General features: G+C 49.7%; 1 protein-coding gene across 2 annotated transcripts in view; it reads right to left on the bottom strand.

Annotated features, from left to right (window-relative positions):
- Window positions 1-24,903, bottom strand: part of LOC144174882 (sodium- and chloride-dependent glycine transporter 1-like) — a 112,134-nt gene that overhangs the window by 76,370 nt on the left and 10,861 nt on the right. The window contains exon 1 of one of the 2 annotated variants that reach the window (XM_077703841.1): window positions 10,735-10,886. The exons of the other annotated variant lie outside the window; for it this stretch is intronic. Within the exon in view, the coding sequence (XP_077559967.1) occupies window positions 10,735-10,773 (39 nt within the window). The 5' untranslated portion in view covers window positions 10,774-10,886. Of the gene's footprint in view, window positions 1-10,734; window positions 10,887-24,903 lie in introns of those variants that run through there. 2 annotated transcript variants of the gene reach the window in all.

The raw sequence follows: 24,903 nt of genomic DNA, 5'->3' as shown, positions 1-24,903 counted from the left end.
ATTGGTATGTTTGGAAAGCCGCCTTTCCCAACTTTGTTTCTGTAATTAAGCTACGCGTAATTATGACTTGCGTGAAAATAAATCACGCTATTCGTCTGTTTCGGTTCATATTTTGGTGTTCACGTTTCATTTGTACGCAATTTTAAAGGGACTCTGCAACACTTCCCGTAAACATTTTCGCTCTTTCCTTCGCGTCTGGAAGCACTGCGAAGGCAGGTATAGTTATCGTCAGCACGGACAGGCACTGCGTGGTTTGGTGGACGTCGCAGCAGATACGCCTTCCGTTTCTGCTTTGCTTTTGTGGCTTTCTTTTTAAAGTGGCCACCGAATACGTTCATTGCTGCGACTGAAGGAAAGCCGGCCAATAGCCGCTACACCGCTGTGATGACGTAATTCTAATCTAAGTACTGGGTGTGTTGGTTGACTACGTTTTTCGAGCATTTAAGAATAAGAAAAAATGTTGAGAAAAGTGTTGCAGGGTCCCTTTAAAGAGACCGATTCGCCGCCATGACATTGTGCCCCCTTGATACAGAAGCACACACGGCAAAGCAGGTACAGATTTTGCAGCAGACGAATCGGGTAAAAACAGGCAGTTTTGTTACGGGCGCTGATCTGAACTGACACACGCACACAAAATTAAGTTTACCATACAGCTCCATATGAACTAGATTAGCTATTATCTGTAGATCGTTGCCTGTTTTACCTGTTTTGTTTGTTTTATTCGAAAGATTTTGTGTTTTATAGTGCCATAGCGCATATCCGGCAGTAAGTGATGCTTCATTCGCCGAGAAATGAATCAATTTAAGTTAAAATTTTGTCAAATCTTGTGTTTCGTGACGTCTGCCATGGCGTCACAAGGAAGGGTATTCGAGCGAAATCAAGTGCACTGTTCAGTTTGCAGCGGACTGCGGAGCCTTGTTTACCGTCAGTCCTCCTAGATGGCGCATCATACTGCTCCGCTCCACTGTGCCCCTTTGCTTTGTTTTTGACCGTATTTTCACCCATGGCTTGTTTTTGTTGCGGTAGGTAGTAATCGTTTGGTGAAACTTTGGGTATGTTTCGACCAATAGGGTCACGTAAGACAATGTCGCTTACGCCAGTCGGCCAGTGTTGTGTGAGACAACTCTCGCTCTCTCTCGCCACAAAGCGCCGCACTGCTGTGCAGCTATAACAAGCATAGTGCGCGCAGTACCAACAGCAGTAGGCACTCGTATTTCCATGTTTACGTGTTCGTTCATAGCTTCCATTGTTTACCCCACCATTCTTACTGCTATGAAATGAATATGAATTACACTTAAGCGAAAATAGCGCGTTCTGCAAGCTTATGAGCCCTGCGTAACTTGCTTTGATTTTGCCAGCCTCAGCAACCGCAAGGCTGTACACATGACGTTATTTGTTTACTGCGGGAAACGAGCTAGTGAGTTGAATGGTCATTCCCCTTTTTACCAATTTATAACTTATTTGAGCGAAGTTTACGTTAAGAGTGGTGTCAGTGTGTTTCTAACGAGGCAATCTTTCGAAAAAAACAAACTTGTGTTTCGTCTGCATGGCCCCTTAAAGCCGGTACGATCCGGCCGTGGGGCCGCCCTAATCGAGCGCGTACTTTACTCATGCTGTCTTGTAAACGAGGCGGTTTAACGACTTCTACTCAAGTGAGCACCCTAACGTAGGGCACTTAACCCACATCACGGACGACTTGCCCGGGTTTTAGAATCGATAAGCGAAAGCCGAAATTTGAGACCCCGGACGCTTACACTTCCTCCGCTTATCTGATAAGAAATGAACTAATCTGGCTGAGGCATTATGTAGCGGGCGAGTCGAGGCATACACTCGCGGAGCGAAGAGCCGGAAGAGAACAGTCCTGCAAGAACTAGTCGTTATCATCACGGTTGTCGAGCTCTGCCTCCCGAGATCTGTAGTTCCCTGTGCAGTCTAGGCCTATTAAGCAGCTCTTGACATATATATTAACGAATAAGCGTGCTACACGCGGAGCCATTTCAATATGTTTTCTTCCTTTTTTGCGCGTAGCCAAGTGAGAGAGTAGGGTAGGGGACTGGCGGGTGCGCCTTAATCTTTGCGCTGTTCTGCGATGCCTATACTTCGGTTGGTCTTGCAGACATATTACGTAACGCTATAAGATACGCACGTTGTCGCAGCGCAATTACTTTAAACGGGCAACAAGTTTCACAAAACGCTCTAGACATGATCGGAACACAGCAGTCTGCGTTTTTATTCGGAGAACTTGCAAACTTATCGCCAAACTAAGTCTTTTTCCTCTCAGTATTCAATCACATTCGTAGGAGTGGTTGGTAGACTCGCGAACGCAGGAAACGAAATGTTTCGATTTCTCGATCCCCATTTTTTTCTTGTAGCTTGGGCATTCTTATTAAAAAGAAAAACGATTCTGAGATTGCATTCTTTGGCAAAGAAGAAAAGAAAACAGTACGTCTCAAGCACTGCAACAATGAGCTATTGCTTCCGTGGCAACCGCGCTGTTCGTTAGCACAAGGCACATAGTGCTGCCGGCAAAGTGTTGACTTCCTGCGTAATTCGATCGGACGCACTAAAGACATGACATGCGGAAATCGGGAAATTTTACGGCTTATTTACGTTTAGAGAGTTTTCAAATTGTATTTAACATATATGAAAAAAAGTCACAACCCGTGAGCTATAATCTTCACGAATGTATTGCCCCCCCCCCCCCCCCTTTTTTTTTTTTATATTGAACGGCATTTGTACTACACCATTTTGTAGCTGTCTCTGATTTCCATTTTCGCGACCACGCAACAAAATTACCCCGAAGTGTTTGAAATTGAATCCGAACTCTACTACCAGCCTGTAAACAGTTGAATTCCAGCGTGTTTGTTCCTGTTGGAGCGCGCAGGTGTGACTTTTTATACGCACACCACGTACTGCCCAGATTAGTTCCAGGTCTCTGCAGTTCTCTCTCTCCACCTCGAGAGGAGAGGCCTGCTCAGCAATGTCAAGGTTGCCTCGCGGAAGCGTGGTCCCAAAGCGCGTCATACGGACAGCCTGGCGAAAGCGAGATCCAGTGTAAACCAGCGCCGCCCCGCGGGGCCAGGGACTCTAATGGGGGGCTATTCCAGGCTCGCTGGAGCGGACCCAGCAGCTCTCTTTGTAATCACGCGCCGAGGCATACCGCACGCGTTGTTTACAGCGCACAACAAGACGAGAAAGCACAAAAGTGAAGCAAGGGACGGTTCAAATAAAACCCCGGGCTGTGTGCCCGCCCTGCACATGATGTAAGACCTGTCGTGCGTAAATAGGGAGGGCCGGTAAGTAACGAACAAATGAGGCGCGGGAGAAGGAAGACGAACGAGATTTTGAAACTGGAGCGAGAAAAAGAAGTGTCAGGTTGGTTCGGGCTACACCATTCTTGACGTAAGTCGATAACGGAACACCTGGTTAGGAATGTGCCAGTCGACGTGCCAGTGGTTAGTTGGAGGCGCGTTCAGTGGTTGATAAGCTGGCAGAATACCATCAACTCGCGGAGCATTTCCAGCCGTACCCTGCTATGGCGCATCAGTATTTTCGTCTCCTTTTTATGACGTCACTACAAACGTTGCTACTTAAGTAAAACATGGGAGAAGGAATCTGCACATCTGCCTTAGTCGTAAGAGCAAAGAATCATTGAAAAATATGTTATTTCTTTTTTTTTTTTTTTTACGTTCTGCTCATGTGCGTATACAGGGGCCATACAAGTTTGCGGGAAAAGAGAGCAGCTGGGGAGGGCAATTTATCCTCAAACTGTGTTTCAAAAGAGAATGTTGCGCTCACGCACAAAACTTCTGATACAAGGCTTCTTCGCGATCCTATTAAAATTTATAATTCTCCCCCTTTTGTGTCGTCCACCAACGATGTCGTTTTAGGAAGTGATGACTTCCTGGAATCCAGCAGAAGCGGTTTAGGAAATTCGTAACAAGTAATACTCCCAACCCACCAGATTGATAGCGTACAAAAAAAAAAACAACTAAACGGCCGCGTATCTGCTTGCTTCGCTGCAATGTCGTCGAAAAAGATCTTCTGCCACCCTTTCAACGTAACTCTCTCCTCTCTCCCCTCACACACCTCGGGCTCTTCCCCTCCTTCTCGGGCCTCCGATTAGGAATGCAATGTCGGTTTTATCCTTTCCATTTAATTTTCCCGCGCTCGAACTGCTCCCGCGCCATCCGGTGGGAAAGCATGCGACCTTCGTGAACTTTTAACGCATTTTTTATGTGCTCTCAGAAAGCACTACTATGTGTATTATTATTTTTTTTTCTAAATTTCAAATAACGTTGAATCTGTCGGTTATGTACTGATGTCTTGACGCAAACCCGCGTGAGGTTTCCGTGGCGCTGCATAAAGGGATTCGAACGAGTGACTCGACCATTCCCGTGGTTTTAGTATTTTGGAACGGTGCTGCCTATGCACACTTCTCGTTCAGAAATTGTTTCATCGACTGAGACTGACAGGCAGACAAAAATTTTGCCTTTGATTAGGCTAAAAAACACTATTGTCTTTAAAATTTTCTCATAAAAGTCTCCTTCTCACGTTCCCATTCTCTCAGTTCGGCGGAAAGCGGCGGAGACGAACGCTATACATACTACCCAGCTAATGACACCTCCAGCCACCAAGCTCCGACCCTGGAGGAGAGCTTCAGCACAGGAGGCAACAACCCTTCAAGAGGGATCGCCGCAGCTCCGGTGCTTGCACATGGCCCCGCAATTTCTGGCCGGAAAGAGGCCCTTTTCGTCCCAACCGCAATCTGTGATCGAGCGGGGCCTCGTCTCGGGTGGCTCAATGGCTACAGTATCCGGACAAGGGATACGAACCGCCGACGACGAGGCACGCGCGCGCGCCGGGCACGTGAGTAGACACAGGAGCGCAAGAAAGGCACCTGACTCGCATCTCCGCGTCTTGGCCAGCGGATATGCCCAAAGCACTCCAAGTTCGGCGGAGAGGACAAAGGCGCCGAACTCGCCGTCACCAGACGCCAACATCCGGAGCATGCATCCATGAGGCTGAGCGGCGCCTCGCTGGCGGCGGCACCGTCAGGCGGCAAGGATGCGCTCCTCACTACGGGCCGAGAGCACGTGCTTGCGACGTCAGCTGCTTGACTGACTGCCAGCGAGGCACAACCGGCTGCCGCCGGCGGCAGCAGAGAGCGAAGAGCCAGATTATACCTTTCCCCCTTTTCTTTTTCCACGCGCGAGTTTGGTCCTGTCGCCGCTAAGGCGGGGACCGCGGCTAAAAGTAGCGGTCGCCCAGTTGCGCAAGGGCACGCTTACCCCGAGGAAGAGGGGGGCCTGCTTGGAACGCCGCGATGATCAACACACTGGGTGTCTGAAGCCGAGCCAAGCCGGAGCGTGGGCTCACTCTTGGGAGCGAAGCGAAAAGCTACAAAATGAAATGCGGCCGAGCGTGGATGGTGCTTATCGAACGGTTTGTGTCTGGGCAGAGACCGTGGAGGAGATCGTTTACGCGCTCGACGCCTTTGAGACGGAACGAGCGCAGCTCCCGACGCCTTTCGCTTTCTTGGTCAACGCTCCCGCCGTCTCGGAAAATGCGGATGAAAACAAACGCGCAGCCGTTCGTTGCGCCTCGCGCGGGGAAAAAAATGCAAACGTGGGGAGGATAAGTGGACATAAATGACATAAATCAATAGTTACAGACGTTTGTGGAACGGACGTAATGTAAGGCTCTGGATTCGAAAACAATGGTTCGAACGCAAATGTTCCTTCCGCCAGTCCATTTCCGGACCCCCGGGTTCGCGCATTCCCAGAGAAATTCTACGAACGCAGACGCGGTTTCATGGTGGCTATTGTGATAACAGCGCCCGCCGCACAAACGACGTTAGGGGCGCGTTAAAGGACCTCGGGCGGCCTAAATTAAACCGGAGCCCTCTTAGACAAGCCTTCGGTAGCTTTCGGAAGTTTAATGTTCGGAAGCTTAGGGGCAGGTTCTGAACGTTAAACTAGTGACTCCACTGTGCCTGCTTCCGGGCTGAAAGGCCCACATTATATTCGGAGGGACCCAGCAAGTTGGTCTTGAGGCTCCATTAAGATGGCACTTCGTGAATTGGAAGCGCTTGAAAGGCATTTACAAAGACCAAGTTTTCTGAGTTATGCTTACTTCCTCTACGTAGTATGGACCGTGCGTTTAAAGAAATCTTAGAAGACATCTTTCCGACGGTTTCTCAGGCGATGCGAAGCGCAAAATTAATTAATCGAGCAAATACACTCGCCGTGGGTCATAGTTAGTGTCACCTGCAGGCAACACAAGTAATTGGCGCAGCTCGAACCGCCAGCGAGACACGGCCTCTTCATCTTTGTGGTTTTTCCGCTTGCGCTTTTAAATGCAGAGCATTTCCTTAACTCACATGTAACGTCCGCCGTCCGTCCGCAACAGCTCAGCGCGCAAATGCGCCCTCTCCCCCACTCCTCCTCTCCCGCATCACGCTACCCTCCTCGCTCTTAACAACAGGTCCGCACCCCTCCCCCTACACTATATAAAAAATAATACTTACCGGCGCCTGGTTTCGATCCCACGACCCTGCGGGCGGAACGCAAGGTACATGGTGCTCTACCCACTGCGCCACAAAGCCGACACAGAATGGAAGGCTACGAACGCCCCTTATATCCTTGACTCATTCAAACTACGTCAAGAAGCTGCTGATACAACGCATTCACTACCTGTGGGCGGAACGCGAGGTACATGGTGCTCTTCCCACTGCGCCACAAAACCAAAACAGAATGAAAGGCTACGAACGCGCCTTATATCCTTGACTCATTCAAACTACGTCAAGCAGTTGCTGATACAACGCATTCACTACCACCAACTCCCCAAACACTAAACGTTAACGCAATACACCCACCCCCTATGCGACGCATTTACTCGAGTCCCCCATCGCGGGGAGATGGGCCCTTTTTATCTCGCCTCTTCCCTAATCCGTTTTTAACCGGTTTCTTTTTATTTGTTTTCGTGAAAAACGACCGAACACGCTGAAAAGAACGCTGTTATTATCAGCTGTGTACTTAAGTTTGGCCCGAGATATGCCTATTTGCGCTAAACGGTGCCAACAGGTACAAGCTGTGGCGCCAGTAGCAGTCGTTTGGAAAGATATGGCCTATATATACATCCCGTTCATGTTCTTAGGTGTGACAGAAGTCCTTTTTTCATCAATATACGGTCTTCCAGAAGCAACAAACGTCTTCAGAAAGTTCACGAAAACGACTCCGATAAACCCGTCTTATTCGCCAAGATATAAATGCAGGTATAAATAACTTTATAAAGGAAGTCTACAGTCAAAGTGCCTGACAGGCAGCACAGTACAGCCGAGTGCTGTACACAGATGACGGCGCTTGTAAAAGATTGGGGGTTCTATCAAAATCGTCGCTGCCCATTCGCCTATGTAAATAGTGCACGGTGTGTCACTATGTTTTCGGGCTAACCAACGCTAGTACTCACCAACGATAACGGTATACGACCGCCCATGCGTTTGCTAAGTCTCCCTATTGCATATTCGGGCCTCTCATTTCAGCAACCTGCGTGTTTGTGCGATATTTCATGCGACCTCATAACGCTCGCGTTCCGTTCTTAAGCTTATGTAGAATTAATAGTATTCCTGCATTTCTCTATTAACCCGTTCCGCGCACGATATAAAGGGCGCGAAAAAAAAATAATTTCGAACGCTAACAGCGGCGCGAGACTACGTTTGCAAGCCGCGAATGAATGGGACAAGCGCAATTTCCACTGCAATTTTAGGGAACTAACATCTGCATGCACTTGCCGGCTCCATCACACAAGCGAGATGGCCCAGCTAAAATGATACCTGCGAGTTCTGCAGTGTGTCACTGCATTCAGAACAGCAAAAGCGCTACTAACCTACAGCCTTCTCTTATTTGTCTTAATGATGACTGTCACAGTATCCCCGAGTCTAATTAAAACGCGTAGAAAACCAAGGAAATACAATAACTGAAGCCAATCTCCACGAGATTGCGTGGAGGTCAGGCATTAAAGAGAGTACAGAACATCTAGCGCGTCTGCAGAAACATACAATTGTTCTCTCACGGCTTCGCTTTGTTGGATGGAGCAATGTTTACAAAGAGGCCTAAAGCTTGCCGTGCCACGCACAAAGCCCTATGCTGACAAGGCAGCCAGGCGGTAGATGTTAGGAGTTGCCACAGTACGAACCAGCGTGTAGTCACAGGGAAATCGCTCCCGGATTGTTTCATTTCGCCACTATTAAAGAACGCGCGTCAATGTAGCGGACGAAACCGATAATTTTTCGGCTCCTGCGTTCCGTTCCACGCATCAACAGAAGAGAGGGAGGGGTCTGAGGCCGCGGGAACGAGTGGCAAGAGGGGTGAAAATTGAAAGGTCCTTGGCATTTCCCGCCGCGACGGTCAGCCGGCGGCGGCGACGACGACATTGTTGCGAACTTGGCCGGCAAGGCCGCGGCGGCGCGACGTTTCGGCGACGCGCGAAGGCGAAAGGCGTTTATACGTCTCTGGCATTACAGATCGATGGTCCACTTAGATACTGACAATCGATCTGCGCTCGTCGACCGCCCAGTTGTTCCGGTGCCCTGCATCCGAGGAGCCGCGCCGGCCGGCGTCGGTTTTCTGAGTCGGCCGTGGTCAATCACCGAGACACAACTTTGGCAGGGCCGGGCGCAGCTGAATGCGAGCCAGCATTCAATGACCGCCAGCCTGGCGCGAAGCTGCGGCGCCTGCGAGCGCGTGGTCCTTCTTGCCGTCTGGGTGTGCCGCACCTTCTCTCATACAACGCGCCCTTGCGAGGCGCCGCGAGGGTGGGGAGAAGAGACGCGATGAGAGAAAGAAACAATGTATACCAGTGGGGCTTCTCATCTCGCCTGCCTCATCGTGAAGAAGTGTGTAATGGAAGAGAGACGGCAGCCGGGAGCGTCTGTTGACCTTTAACGCGCGTACGATGTGCATTTCTCAGAACGGCTGGAGCACACCGAGCCGACGGGGAGGCGTATACTGCGTATACCCTCGCAACTTGGCGCTACGGTGAGGGCATTGGTGCACAACAATGCGTACTGCTTCGCTCCTCTGAAAGTGAAACCGAAGATAGAAGTGGCGCCTTAGCGCCTGAGAGTAACGTCCTTCGGGCTTTTGATGCTTTATGAAGCATCGCTGTCGCATGTGCATCATTTAGCCCTCTAGGTCGAAGCGGAGCTCGTACACATGTGTTTACCAAAACGGTTTAGTGGGAGCACCATTACGCCAGGCAATGCAGCTCTGAACAGTGCAGGCCGGTTGCGGTCGTTGCTGTTGTTCTGTGTTCATTAACAATGATAATTGCACGCTGGAAACTAATGAACAAAACACTCCACCTTGCGTTATGCGAGCAATTTATGAACAGCTCCTGCGCCTACTCAGCAAATAAGCCCAATTAATAGCTCTAAAAGTAAAAAGAAAGCAGTTGGCGCACATCGTTTATTCCCGAGGAGTCTACGCATACCTAGGAATGACGCGTATGCACGATGATTTAGGCAAGTAGAGGGGTAATTGTACCCTCCCCTATTTGCACAGTGAGTTATCCATGGCGATGGAGGGGACGAACTCGTGAAGTAAATAAGCACAGTGTTCGGTCATCCTGAGCCCCACCCCTGCCTACGTGTACCTATCGCGCAAAAAATGGTCACCAGGACGAATGACCATGAGTTCCAGGGCCATAGATTCCGGGACCATACCGGTCCGGAAAAAATGGTCCCCAGGACGAATGACCATGAGTTCCAGGGCCATAGATTCCGGGACCATACCGGTCCCGGAAAAAATGGCCCCAGGACGAATGACCATGAGTTTCAGGGCCATAGATTCCGGACAATACCGGTCCCGGAAAAAATGGCCCCAGGACGAATGGCCGGGGCCATGAGTTCCGGGGCCATAGATTCCGGACAATACCGGTCCCGGAAAAAATGGCCCCAGGACGAATGGCCGGAGCCATGAGTTCCAGGGCCATAGATTCCGGGACCACTTGTTCCTACTTTGGTGTTGAAACCATTCGTTCCGCGAACATTTGTTCCTACTTTGGAGTTGGGACCATTTGTTCCTACACCCTGCGGGTACTTGTAACTGAAGATGCCCATGTTTCACGATGTTCAATTGCACGGAAAAGGAATTCGCTGGCATTCCATCCGAGTTAAGTTTTAAAAAAACTTCTTCGCTAAAATGTGAAGCACTCATGACGAGAGTTACGCTTCTGGTGCTATGACAAACCCAAATCACAATTAAAGCGCTCACAACAGTTCGCGCGCAGCAAGAAACCGACTCCGAAGGTTGGAAGAATATTAACATCCGGACACCCATTTGAATGCACGACGGCTCTGAAACACTATCGGCAATACTACATCACATGCGCTCACAATAGGTCATTGCAAAACCCCAACGTTTCTTATAAATGTTTAGCCCCAGGTTTTCCATATGCGCTGTTCGACGCCGAGTTGAGGGAGGGTTGGGGACGCTAATGAAAAAAGATGTACAGAACGACGACGCCACAAGCACATTCAGCGCATACAAAAGCGCAGGCGTTCTCCGATCGGCATCGTTCGAGAACAAACGGTTCCTGAGACAGCTTCTTGGCACATGTGAGGTACGAAGTCCGCGAACAATGTGCCGTGTTCCCGCCTCCAGCTGCGCTACAAGACATGTAGACCCTTATAAGAAAGTGCCGCGCAGAGCAAGGTAAGGAATAAGCACTCACTCGGAGGAGCGTAAATAGGGCTGTTTTCTTTCCGGTCATCCTTCTAATATCCGCATTGAAGTGGTTCTCGGAGAGGAAATCGACGGAACACCTCAGGGATGTAGTAGGTTGAATGTCAAGTCACTCCAGGGTTCCTGTTCTAGCTTGTCATTTCATGTGCGGATCTCTCACGTTGTAATCTCTCTCTCTCTCTCTCTCTCTCTCTCTCTCTCTCTCTCTCTCTCTCTCTCTCTCTCTCTCTCTCTCTCTCTCTCTCTCTCTGTTTCTCTCTCCCTCCGCAGGGTAGGAGGCTTCCCTTATGATCTTGGTCTAAAAGCGGCTCGTAAATATTTGGGCAGCGCAGCGGGTGACGTCACGCTGGCATTGGCCGCAATGGCTTGAGGAACCGCGCCGACAGGAGGCGTGCAATACCCGCCGCAAGCGAGACTCCAGCTTGGAGCTCGCGACCGCTAAAGAAAAAGAGAGACCGAGGGGGATCGCCGGCAAAAGGAGGGGCGTGTGCGCGGCGTCATTGCCACGGAATCTCAGCCGCGTTCATGCGGCGAAAAGAGCGCGCTGAAGGGCAAAAGCGAGCTCAAAAAACTGCGGGAGGCCTCCGCCCTCCTTGGCGTCGGCGTTAATTTTGCGTTACTAAGCCAACACATGCTGCAAAGAGAGGAAGAAAGAGAGAGGAACAGGAAATCGAGCATGGCAGCAGCGAAAAATCATGCGCCCCTCCGTCTAACGACGACGATGGATGCCGCAATAATAATAAAAAAAAAACGATGGTTGAACGCGAAGCTTTCTCGTTACGGATACTTCGGTTGTCGTCTGAGTTTTCCAAGCCGATCCGACCATGTGCCTCCAGGAAGGAATTGACGGGCGTTCTAACTGAAAGTTTCCAGTGCCCATTTACCGCCAACCATATCTGATGATTTTAGATAACAGCTTGTTGAAGCGCGTCAAGAAAATGCTCAAGTTGCACACATCCACGTTGTCTGTTAAAACACGGTTCAATAGTAAAGGTGTATATGTGCCTTGGTCTGTTAACTGTCGCTTGTGTAACCAGCCTGAGACAATTGATCACTGCTTTGTTTTATGTCGGGATGCTATGTTTTTTGGGGATGTTCTTCAGCGAACTTTTAAAAAGGACATAGAAATCACCCCTACAGTTTACGATTCCTGCCAGTGATGAAGAACTGTTTTGTGCCTTGTGACCTTTACGTGCTGATCGGATTGTTTAGCCTATGGAAGTGTCGCATGATTGACCGCAATGCGGAGGAACCTCGTGGAACGAAGTCAATTTTTCGCGAACAATGTGCGCTTGTGTACAGTGTCTATGCGGCGCGATCGCAGCCGCCGGAGTGGTTGCATCTTCTTGAGGCGTGTGTGTGCCTGCCGGACGTTTAAAATATGTGTCAGTGAACGTACTGTTATTGTAGTTAGGGTGTGACCTTAAAGCTTTTCGGGCAAGTCACCCAATGCATGCCCGGAGCTTACGTGGCTACCCATTTTGGAGGAATTGTCTTCTTTCGATGTTTATAATAGTTTTCGCCAACCGAAGTTCGGTGAGCGGGTTTTAAACCGACACTGATGCGTTTTAGAACAGCATTGTAGACATTGTAGGGACTGTTTGTTCAATGTGCAATAAAGAAAAAAATAAAGAAAAGAGCAGTCGGACAGACGCCGGCTTCGTAACGCGAGGGACCCAGGTTCGATTCCTGCCACGGGAGGCGTTTTTTTTTTTTTTTGTTTTCACTTCACCCACGATCACTCATCATTGTCATAGAAAGTTGGCTTTTCTGCAGGGCATTTTCGCGTTGCAGGCGCAGCAGTGAGAACACCAAAGTTTCGCTTTAAAATAGCTCGATATGCGTAGTTCATTTTTCTTCGCTCGTGGGAGCCTCTTACAAAGCATAACTAAGAAAAAGGTGGAAATAAAGTCATTGTGGAGGTCAATACGTTCAGGAAGCAACAAACGAAAGGCTCACGTGAAAACTTGACACGCGCGCGTTAAAATCGCGGTTAAGCGCTGTAGAATAAGGGCCAGGATAGATGAAGTGGGATCAGATGCAGCGTAAACAGATTGCACAGTCAGCGGTTAAGCGGATTTCGCGCGCGAAAAGTAGATTTTGGCGTTCGCTTTTTTTTTTTTTTTTTTTTTTTGCTTCTACTGGTTAAGGTAAAGATACCATGAACGGAGCTGGTGTGCAATTTATGCTAGGAGCTTGATCGCCTTCTTCGCAGAATACCAGAGGGTAATCTGCGAAAGCTTTTCCCAAGCCAAAACGTCCATAAAGTCAAAGCTTGTAACTCATTCATCTTTTCGTTCCAGAGTATTTTTTACGGGGTTCATTGTATCCATTTCAGATGTATTTCTATATATGCATAAACCAGGCACATGTCTGTAGTGAGCTCGTTACAGTTTTGTCATGCGAGCGTGTGCGATCGCTTTCATCGCCTTTTTACTCGGAAAAGACATAACAGGGACGCTCTCTCTTTCCATTTTTCTCTCCCACTCATTTATTTTTGCTCTCTTTCTCTTTCGATCCTACGGTGTAAAACGCGACAAGAAGCGCAGGTCCGCGCCGTAACTTTATCTCGACAAAGTTCGCGCAGTTTTCCGCGTTCGAACCGCGCAGTTAAACGATCAGGAGGGTTGCTGGAATAAATGACATTTCTTGTCGCGACGTATACCGGCCTCCGCTGGGGAAGTTACACGCCTGCGCTGTATAGGACAGTTCGTCGAAGTGCAGAAGATATCGATCAGAGGAGGGCTCAAGGAATCTGAAGCAAGGTCTCCTTAGGACGTCAGGTAACGGGACAGGAATAACAATAACAACAATAAAAAAGCTGCGCTGGAAAAAAACCGCAATGACGCGTGTTTACTGCGGAAACTGCCAACCAAGGGAGGAATGTCCCATACTTTGCCGGCTCATAGGTGATTCTTACGCGCCACTGTTTCTTCTTTTCTATTTTAACCAGTATTTTTTTGTCGTTGCTTCGGATCATTCCCTCCAAACGTCCATCGACGCATGCGGCGGTCGTAGAGGTGTAATCGGAGCTTGATTACCCGTTATTCTCGGCGGGGAATCGTTTCTCTTTTTTTTCTTTCCCCTCACACCTTCCGCAGGTTAGGAAATGCATGACACAACTTGTTCATTCGCTTCCCGCTTTGGGCACCTGGCCAGCATTACAAATTCATGCGCGCGTTGCCGCTAATGCTTTCGTGTCACGCGAGTCAGCGTTTCCCCAAGGACGTCAAATAGCAGGCTTCGCCGCAAAGCTCACAGCCGCCTTAGGCGCCTCTGAACCTCCCGGATGGATTCACGGACAAGACTACCACTGCACCGTTTAGTGACGGCTGTTTCATTTTAGCAGAGAACGCACGCTGCGCCACTGACACACAAAAAAGTTGACTAATAAATTATAAATAAACAAGTATAGGAAAGATAAGAACCAGAAGCTGCTCCGTATTTGTACCGCCCCAGCGCGAGATTATGTAGTCGTTCGGTATAAAAAAATGTTAGTAGTCATTTTACACGCTTTATATTTACTTCCTTACCTATATTTTTTTTTTACTTTTTGTTGGTGTGAGAGAGAGAGAGAGTGTGTAACATCTGTATTGCGAATAAGCAATGGAGGGGACGATGTGTTTGAAGCGAGACATCCAATACATCGAATTCTATGCAATATGTACGGGGCAGGAAAACAGGCGGAACATATGTTCCGATACGCATTGTAAACTTAAATCCGATTGCAGCTCCGTTACGCTCCGAGGTAACTGCAAAAGCACGGAAAGTGTACCATCTATCTAGTAATAGTTTATTTGCGGTTTATTTATCTAACTCGCTTATATATATATAGCGCGCCCCAGACAAAAGCATCCAAGTGCTTCAACTCAAGACAGTTTATTTGGGTGTCGTAACGAAACTTATTCGCACACACGCGATCAACCTCACCGTATGAAAATAAGAAAGCACACAAAAATGATTGTTGTTCACGCTATTGTTGTTTCCTTTGCATACGTTTTTGTGCATTGGCCATTGCAGCCGGACAAGGCATCAGCATCGCGCATACGTTTAGGTTAGCACAGAATAAAATTTTAGCATAATGCCAACGCTTCGCATCCAAGGCTATTCACACGCGCCGTAATAAGCGCCGGCTAAGGGGAAAAAATCAATTACCCACAAGAAAGGGGCTCCAGAGAGAGAGAGAGAGAGAGAGAGAGAGAGAGAGAGAGGAAACTTCATTTTTGTGCAGTTGTTTGTAAGGAGTCCTCCTTCCTAAACGGCGGCCAGCAGCCCTTGGGCCCTGGCGGCGTTTTCAGCCAACTGGACGGCCGAGAGTTGGTCTTTTGGATCAGAGATGAGCAGCACGGCCTCCCACTGCTCGTCATTCGCGATTTTACGGCCTTCTTGGGTCGCCTGAGGACAAGCGCATAGTATATGTGACAGGTCCACCCGGTCCTTACATAGTGCGCACATGCCTGAATATTGGCCAGGGTAGTAATGACTGTATGCCACGGGGTACTATCAAACAGGCTACTATCAGACAGCGGCATGCCTCGTAACGTCCATATATTCTTTTGCGTTGCGTTCGCCTTCAACAGCGGGAGCATAGGGACCTCGTGTTCCATCGGGCTGTGCTGCAGGTGCCGTATGATTGACTGCGCAGCCCTGTATCAACGTTGTATTCGAGCGAAGCACGAAAACATCATATGACCGAAGGGCGAGCTACGCAGCCGCAAAGTCGCCGCTGAAAGGGAGCAAAAAGGGCCATTGCGCAAGGAAATGGCACGTGCGCTTTTTCAAAGTTTTCTAACTTGTAATGCAAACTGCAACTGTTATGACGCAATGCCTACTAGCCCCTTTTGGCGTTCTACTGAAGTTCGACGTTCCACTGCGGGCCATCTTTTCCCAAGTCCTTTTTGTGGCCTTTTTTTTTAGGTGGGGGGGGGGGGGGGGGGGGCTTCTTTTTTTTTTTTTCACACCTACCTGTAAGCACAGTTCGAATTGAAGCCAGACAGCGAAGCGAATCGTATGGCCTACCTATCGGCAACTACAACTTCAAGAGAACTATGGAGAAGCCACTAGAGAAGGCCTGTTCAGTCAGAAGAAGCTTGCTCAGTCTTAGCCTCTACTTCATCTTTGCCTCGAATCTACGTGCTAGTCCAAAAAGCAGCGCTCTTATTCCTCTAAACAAAATGCTGAGGTTGGCGCGGTACCCGTCATCGCTCGCAGACGACCTCACCAGCATGCTGATTGACAAAGCCAGGCCCTCGAGGCGGTGGTTCGGGTGGCTCATCCTTAATGCGCAGGCGGTGCAGCGATTATCAACCGCTGATTGTGACGTCATTCCCGCGCTCTGGTGACGTAATTCGGCTACTCCGAGGTAGCCTGGTTTCCGAGATTACTCTGCAAATTGCCACCGTAGAGATAGTGCCTTGTGCCGGTGTGCCCGAGCCGCAAATTCCAACCCCAATGTCTTCGAATTTCTTCATCTGCTGTATTGTTGTTTTTGCAGCAGTGTCATTTAACCGGCAAGCGTATACGTCGAATAACGAGCTACATTTTGTATTGTTTCTTGGTTTGTGGAGGGCTTGGTACCTTCCGAGACATGGTCAGCAAAGAATGCCACGTATGGAGGCAGTTCCTTCGATACGTGCCGATTCCGTTGCAGACGCCGCAGTTAACAAATGTCTGCTCTAAGTCTGCGCCGGAGTCCGCGCGCATTTCCTATGAATGGGGGGTGTGTGCTCACATCACGCAACCGCACGTACCCCTCTCCACTCCGGCCTCAAAGTGGCGCTGGTGCCGGCACTGAGGCCCTCTCCACTCGAACAACCTTTAAAACCGGATACTTTTTTCCGGCGCAAAGAGGGATACACGATTCGCGCATGCGCCTTGGGTGAGGATCGATACGAGCGGCATGGCATGTGCGCCACCTCCCCTTCCCTTCTCCCGCAGCCCATTGCCACCTAGACAATGCCTTCTCCTCTCCAACCGTTCGTTCCAGTTGCCTTCTAGCGCCTCTATTGGCAACGCTTCTACATCTCGGCCGCACAGACGAACGGCCTGGCGCGCCTTTCACAGCGACCGGGTCTTGCCGTCTAGACGGTGCCCCCAGGTTCCGCCGCTCGCCGCCCGTAGCGCAGCGGTGCACGGCGGGGAAGCAAGCTTGGCGTTGCGCGCTTCTCTCGCCGCCGGCTGCTGCGCGCATGGAGGCTGCGCGCCTGCTCGCTCCCCTCCTCCTCCCCCTCCTTCTCCTCCGGCGTAGCATCCCTCGCCGCGTGGGCGCGTGCGCGCGCACGCGGACCTGCGCACATGCACGCCGTGGAAAATTCCCAGCTCCGGGGTTGCTGCTCCTCCTCGTGATCCCGACGCCGCTGACGTCGGAGGTGACGTCCTCGTGCCGCTCCTCCGGCGGCTACCGTCGTCGCCGGAAAAAGGCGGACGAGCCTCCGAACGTCCTCCTCCTTCCTCTCCGCGAGCGCCGCAGGCCCGGGGATGTCTGCGGCGCTCTCTCTTTGTCGGCTGCGCCCCCCTCCCGCGCCCTCTGCTCGTCTGGCTCCCCTGGGCGCATTCAGTGGTTCCGTCTAGATCAGTCCGCGAGCAGCGGATGAAAGAATCTTCCTCCTCTTGCACCGGGCTCCAGCCCACGTTGTCACAAAAGTCACGAGTGGGCGCTTGCGCTAAGAACGAAGTATTTGCTCCAGTTGACCTTTGCGATTTGGTGTGGGCGATTGAACCCGAACGGGGCGAAGAAAATGTTTCCTTGACAGTTTCGCTAAAAGGTGCGAAGAGGATCTAGCTAGCACCGCATAAACACGCCTTGGCATCTACTCCGGTGGGAAAATAGAAAATCAGTGATGCAGTCAGCGATTCTGTTAATGCATCACTGAATATCATGAACTTTAGCAGGGTATCTCCATAGAGGAACGCCGATATGCAGGCTGTTTGTGCCGCTGAGGCCGTGAGAAACCCAAGGCAATCGCTTTATGATAGTAATAATGGATAGTCAACAGTTGGCCAGATACACCCGGGATCTACTCTGTTCTTTAACCGAGATACTTCATCTTTGGAGGAAGGCCGGCCAAGAAGTTTCAGTCAATTGCCGCTGCGCCAGTTAAGGCAACTGATCTTCACGTCTGCAGGGAGAGGCAAGTACGTGGAGAGTTCAACCAGAGTCAACCCTCCAACGAGTGCACTCAACCCTGCGGAAAAATTGCCCACCCATTTGCAACATCCAGTCGGGCCCCTGTACCAATGCCAATACCTTTAACGGTCGACAGCGCTGTCCGCCTTCGAGTTAATGCAAGCCTTTTGATGTAGAAGTTTTTTCTTGTCGCCTTCTTCACATCCATCTCGTCCAGGACGTTCATCCACGTTGCCTTGATGGCTAACGAGACCCAACATTTCTCAGACAATCCTAGCAGGGCGAAGCGGTGTTTTTTTCAGTCACAGTACAAACGTGTTATCCAGTCTCTTCGGTCATAATTGCCTGACAAACTTCCCCACTACAGTTAAAGGTGGTGCTTGAGAACACAACTCAACAACCTTCGAAGAGGCAACGAGTGTCGCTAGTGAGCTCCCCGACGCGAATCAAACGTTCGTGTTTATGGCGATCCCAGAATCCGCTGAATAAAGCAGAACATCGGATGTGCGGACCAGGAAGGAAGGATCCAGTGCTAGTTCCTTGTGCCTTACGCCTACATCGATACCTGACATTTCTAATTTCGTTACAGCGCTCCTTCGATGCCGGAAAGCGAACAATACGTGGTCCGGTGTAAGAGAATCCAAGAGTTTAAAAGGTAGATTCACAGTTTGTAAGGGTGGAAGCTTGGGCGAGTTGGTGTGCCATATGAAAACAGCGCCGCGGAAGAGTAACCGAGAGGAAGAAAGACGCGGCGCCGTGTTTGTGTTTTCCTTCGTGTCGTGTATTCTTCCGTTCTGCTGTTTCCCAGTTATGACGTAACAGATTCCAGCAATATGAGAACCTCCTATAGACTCTCCTTGTGACTGCGATAACTTTACTTCGGCTTAAAAAAATTACACACGCTCTACCTTCTGCTAGACCGTAATATTCCTCACAAAACATCGTGGAACATCGCTAAGAAGCAAAACTTGAAAAGACAATCTATTCCTTTTTTTGTGTCTGGTGATCATCAGTCTCTATATTCGCACTGAGCTCCTCTTTCACTCCCAACCAAAACCACGTAATGTTACCACGCAATCAATAACTTACGAATAACCTTGATCAGTAGTCCAGACCGTACCATTTGTTCAAAAAAGGAGAAAATGCAGGCTGATCTATTAGGCTATCGTTCTAGGTGTTCGTGAACAGAATACGACCCTTAACGCTGCATCCATAATTATTCCGTCCGACTAATCTTGCCCAACTTTTTCAAGAGCACTCTGCTGCGGTTAAAATGTCTCGCTTTTATTTTTAGCTATCATAATTCGGTTACGCCAGTCTTCAGCAAAGTCAAGCAACATCCTTCTATTTATAATTCCCGTCAGTAACCACTAACCTCATTTCCTAACGCATTCCTTTCCCTCAGACAGCACTTATATATATGTTATATGAGATTCTATGAGATCCCCAGCATACCGGTCCAGAGACGGAGCTGTTGAACCCTCTTATCCTTTCCTTTATTCCAGGAAACCGAGGCGCCAGTCTCCAAGCCCAAGCTGTCGACACAGAAAGAAAGGCATTCTCCGACGGTGCCAATCTTTCCTCAATGCCAAGAAGCTGAATACCGGTTGAGAGAAGGATGATGAACGACATCATCCACCCTCCTCCTGCAGTTTGGCAAAAAGGTCGGACTAAGTCAAAACAGTTAAGAATGGCTTGAGCCAATATTAAACTCCTTCAGTGCGTTCATTCAAGCCTTTGTTGCGGTCACTTACACTAACAGCCAGTGCCGGATACCACCCTCAAAGCGTAAGATATAGAGTTACGCTTAACGCAAATAACAGAAAGCGGAGACCACAGTAGCCCAGATAACCGGACCGGATTGGTAAGGCATCCGGCACGTAATCTGAAGGCGTGCCTGTGGGCGCGTTTTTTTTTTTTAAAACTTTCTTTCCCAACAAGAAAAGGTTCACCTCGCTAATCACAATACAAAAAAAAAACAAGTCAAAAGTATTCCTGCGCTGTCCTTCTTCTTATGTTTGTCCATTTTTGGCGCTAAAACCATGTCGCAAAGTTCACACCAACTAGCCCACCAGCAAGCCCTTAAAAACCATTCCCGTATGCCTTCCTTGGCGTCCTGAACTGCTCGCTTTCCCTTCTGTATATATATTACATTTGTACCCCCAAAATGTCTAGATTTTCAGCCGTACTGCACGGAAGACGACTTCCCGAGTCCTTTCTGCAGCCGAAACATTGCCCAACACCCTCCCGCGCACGCCGCCTGTGTCCGCGCGCGTAACACACGACCGCCATATGACGGCAATGCATGCAGTGGTCGACTATTCACAAGTGACGCACAAAGAAACTGACGAAACATTAACAAAACCAACGCAGTTTCTATCGACAAAGCTCCTTTCGTGCGCATTGTTTGGTTTCATCCGACGTGCCCTGCCATCGGCCCCACTTCACGCTAGCGGTGCTTTTTTTGCACAGCTCCTGTGCACTCGGTGATGCCTAACGCAGGGCGCCATATTGGCTGCGGTACCGCCCGTTGTGCCGCCTTAAACAAACGCGTGGCTAACGCCTGATTGCTTAGTGACCTTTCGCGTTTCTTTCTCTCAGACGTATTTTCTCTCCGGAAATTTTGAACGACATGCACACGCACTAGCGTTCCACTGCGTCATTTCCTTTCGGCCGAGTCGAATCCCAGTCAAGCTCTCGCTGGACAGTGAAATGCACGCGTCGGGCTGTGACCTGCAAACCGAATCAAGCTCCGACGCGCACGACAGCTTCGTGTCGGGTCAGGCCTGACGTCAAACCCGATGACGCTAGTAACGCTACGTTACACTCGTTCTCTGAGAACGCCGCCTCTTAGCGATGCACCGCTTGAGGGCCTCGTTTCTGCAGCCGCCGCCAAGTCGCTCGCTAGAACTTCGTACTCCCCGCGCACAACCCACCTGGTTATGCCGAACAGGTGTATTCGCTCGCTGGAGCGCATCGGCTCCGATGAGCCCTTACGAGACGTCGTGCTTTTTAAAAAACGCGGTGGAAGAGAAGAGAAGGGGAAAGCTGCGCCGCCAACACGTCTATGTGTATGTTACAGACCAACGATCTCGTCTGAAAACACGGAAACGGCTCTCAGACGGAGTTCCTTGTTCCCATTCCTTCGTATACTGTTTGCTAACCGCGAAGCCATAAAGCTGCCCGAAGTTTGGCCAAAATGAAAGAAAAGTCCGTGTGCGGCGCCCGGCGATAAAAAGTATTTTCTCACCTAGCGGGTCTCCCAGAGTACAGCTAACAGCTAAAGTGCTCGCCTATTCAGCGCTACAAATCACTCAAGTTAACTCCGTTAACTGCTGTAGGAAGGAGTACGTAAACGGTCGGCGTAAATGTCAAGAGGACTGCGATGCCATACCAGAGCAGCTCGTTTCGAAGCGGCAAATAGTTTCGGCATCCCTTCGGTATCCACCCGGCCGCGGCGGCCGCTTTTCTGATGGAGGCGAAAAGCAAAAACGCCCGTGTGTACGAGATTTCGGCGCACGTTAAAGAAGAATAAGTTTATTGACTCTTGTAAAAGAGGAAGGTTACATGTGAAGATATATCCAGACGAGGGTCCCATAGTTGATACTGCACCGGGACCCTCGATATATAATTACATAGAAGATCCCCAGGTGGTCAAAATTAATCCGGAGCCCTCCACTACAGCGCGCCTCATAGCCTGCGTTGCGTCGACGCGTTAAACCCTACTATCAATCAATCAATCAATCAATCAATCAATCAATCAATCAATCAATCAATCTGCATCCAACGGAGATACTCGGTTGTCTGATTGCACTGGAAGTAGGGGTGAAGGGGCCGGTGCTACGAGTTAAGTGGGCAGTTGCGTCAAGCGATACGTCACCACTCTTTTGCCGGGCGACCTGTCCACCAGCGTATACGTCCGCTTGAGAAATAAGTGCGCTAAGCCTTGTACACCAGCTAGTATGCAAAGCTTCACCTGTATTTCATATGTAAGCGCGTTGTAAAGGCCCAAAATTTCAGTCTCCCTTGACGCATGAATACGTTTAGGCCCTAAAGTTAGTACGACCTAGCACCATCTTTTATCGCGCACTTTTTTTTCCTTGTCTGCTCGTACATTCATGCCGGCCAAATGACTCTAATAACCGAAGAGAAAAATTCGAGCGACGCAGACAAAACAAATACGCCGTGACCAAAATACCAACACCTCCACGTGGTTCTCCGCTCAAAATTCAACGTCCGTTTCGCGCCGTGAGGTGCATAGGCAAGCACCCCTTGATTCATCCTTCTTGAGGCCGGCTGAACGGATCGCTCTTATGGTCTACGCTTGAAACAGACGAGTTCGTAGGCCGTAAATAGTTGCGTCTGCAGACAGGCAGACAAGCGGTTTGCTCGCGTCGCCGCCCCAGACGGCACCCAAACTTGAGTAAAAGAAATGCCCTCTTTTACATTCTCGTCGAACGAACCGGTTCCTCCCAGCCGCCCCCGTGGACCACGACTTCAATAGAAAGAACTACTCCGCCCAACACGGCGTGTCATTTCTCTCGGGAGGAATTTCAAGAATGAGATCGAAGCCGATTACGACAAGGGGTTTCCAAAACAAAACAGCCGTTGCGGAATACCAAGATGCGCGCCGCCGCCGAGTTATTTATGTGGCGCGTACACAAGCTGGCGGCACTGGCGCCGTGGATTGCGTGCGAGCGGGTTTGCAGGAAAGTTACGCCAGGTCTGGGAATTCTTCCCGACTCCGCGCCCCGCTGTGGCTTCCTGTAGCTTGCGCTGCATTGCCGCACGTGCATAAATACTCGATCTCATCTCCTTACGCGTTCGCTTGTACCTTGTTCTGTGCCTCGGTATACACACGCACACACGAAAAATAAGAAGTAAAGGAATGTTGGACGCGCAGAATTGCAATTGCGAGACATATTTTGATGCTTTAGCATTTGCAGACAAAGATGACAACCAGGAGTGTTGCGGGGAAAAGGACCTGAAAACGGAGAGGGTGGTTATGGGTAATTGTGGCGGGTCTGCTGCGCCCACCCATGCCACCTAAATTTAGGGATCGCTTACATTGTTGTTGATGATGATGTTGATGTTGTTGTTGCTGCTGCTGTTGTTGATGTTGATGATGATAATGTTGTTGTTGCTGCTGTTTTTTATGTTGTTGTTGTTGATGATGATGATATTGTTGTTGATGATGATGATGGTGTTGATGGCGATGATGACGATGTTGTTGTTGTTCTCGGTTCTTCGTGATTCCTTTATCTGCACAATTTAATACCAGGCTTCCTTCCCTTCGGTATCGTTGTTGCATGAAACAATGTTACGCGCGCACTCTACGGGATTGGATATTTCAACGCAGATAATGCTACGGAACTGTTTATTGCAAAAACTGCAGGATCAGGACAACCCTCGCTTTCGATACCACCATCACGACCACCAAAAAGCACACTGTAGACTCCTCCTTCTTGCATTCCCTGCCCGGCGGGGGACTCGAAGTTTGTGTTTTGGATCTGAAAACGTGGCCTACCCAGACGGGATCTGTCTTATAGACGCAAAGCAGCGAGCATCACTTCTCCCCTTACTGATTGATTGTGGCGTTTAACGCGCCGACGCAACGCAGGCGATGAGGCGCGTCGTAGTGGAGGGCTCCGGATTAATTTTGACCACCTGGGGATCTTTAACGTGCGCCGAAATCTCGTACACACGGGCGTTTTGTTGCTTTTCGCCTCCATCAGAAAAGCGGCCGCCGCGGCCGGGAATCCAACCGGCGTCCTCATGCTCAGTCCCCTTGTTATTAATACACCCAAGAGCACATAGACGGAAACCGGGCAAAATTAACTGTTCGTTGTCTCTGAGTGTTTCCCGTCCTCTCCGATCGCCAATACATTGATTCCTTAATTGATTCCCTCATAATTCTCCCGCCCTACATATTTCCGCCCACACCATACCTACCATGTCCGAAGCCTCCATGGCTGGGCAAATGTCGGCAGTGTGTCACGTATCCTTCCCATCCGGTAAAACTCGGTGCAAATGCTCTTCCTGTCCCTTACGTGCACGGCTTCACAGAGGATGCAGTCCTTTCATAGCTTCCCTGAAATCTTCCCTCGTGCCTAATGCGTACACGCAGCCGTGCTGCGGCGTCAAAACAACCCATCTCCTCTCGAGCGTAACAAAAAAAAAAAGAAAAGAAAAAGCGTCCCTAGCAGGAAACGGCTGGTAGACGTTCATCGCGTTCACGCCGCCCAGGCAAATAGTGCTCGCCACTCGCCGCCCACGAAGGACTTATCGGCGGTGGGCGGAGGCGCCCGGTCGGGCATCCGAATCGCTCTAAAAAAGGACCCCTGCACGATCCGCTTCCCACGAAGAAGAGGTGCTTCGCGCTCTGCCCTTCGAGGCTATATATACTTGGAGCGTGCGGCAAGACGAACGTACGCTTCGGGACGGAACAAATGCACAATCGCCGATGACCTTTGCCTGGGAGAATGTTTACCACGGTTCTTAAAGGAGACGGTGATGGGAAAATATAGCGGCGGCACATATGTCGAGGGTGCCAATTATTGTGTTATACAGCTTCTGACTCGTCTAGTCACTCACTTACGATGTATATATATATATATATATATATATATATAACACTGGGATTCGGGCCTCGTTGAATGAACACTGACAGGAAAGCCAGCAGACAGCAGTCAAGGACGCCAAGGAAGGCACACAGGAAGTAGTTAATTTTTTTTTCATCTTAAAAATAGATGTTTCTTAATTATGTTTGAAAGAAAGAAACGAAGGAAGAAACAGAAGAGAAATATGCTTCCCAGGCGGGACCCGAACCCGTGGTATTCAAAATACTCATGCGATGCCATACCATCTGGGCTTCCGGGGAGGCTACCCTGCCCCTCATATTTATTTCTTGTTTGTGTGAATGTAACTGTACCCTGCACTTCTTGGGTGTGGTAGCCAGCGCCGCTCTGACAAATCGGAGCTACTGGGGTATTCCTTTTTTTTAACCCCCGGGCCGTGACTCGAGTGCCTACG

Source organism: Haemaphysalis longicornis, unplaced genomic scaffold (genome assembly GCF_048455015.1).
Source record: "Haemaphysalis longicornis isolate Haplotype H1 unplaced genomic scaffold, Haemaphysalis longicornis Haplotype H1 scaffold_3, whole genome shotgun sequence".
Lineage (NCBI taxonomy): Eukaryota > Metazoa > Arthropoda > Arachnida > Ixodida > Ixodidae > Haemaphysalis > Haemaphysalis longicornis.
This window is presented reverse-complemented; position numbering and strand designations above follow the sequence as displayed.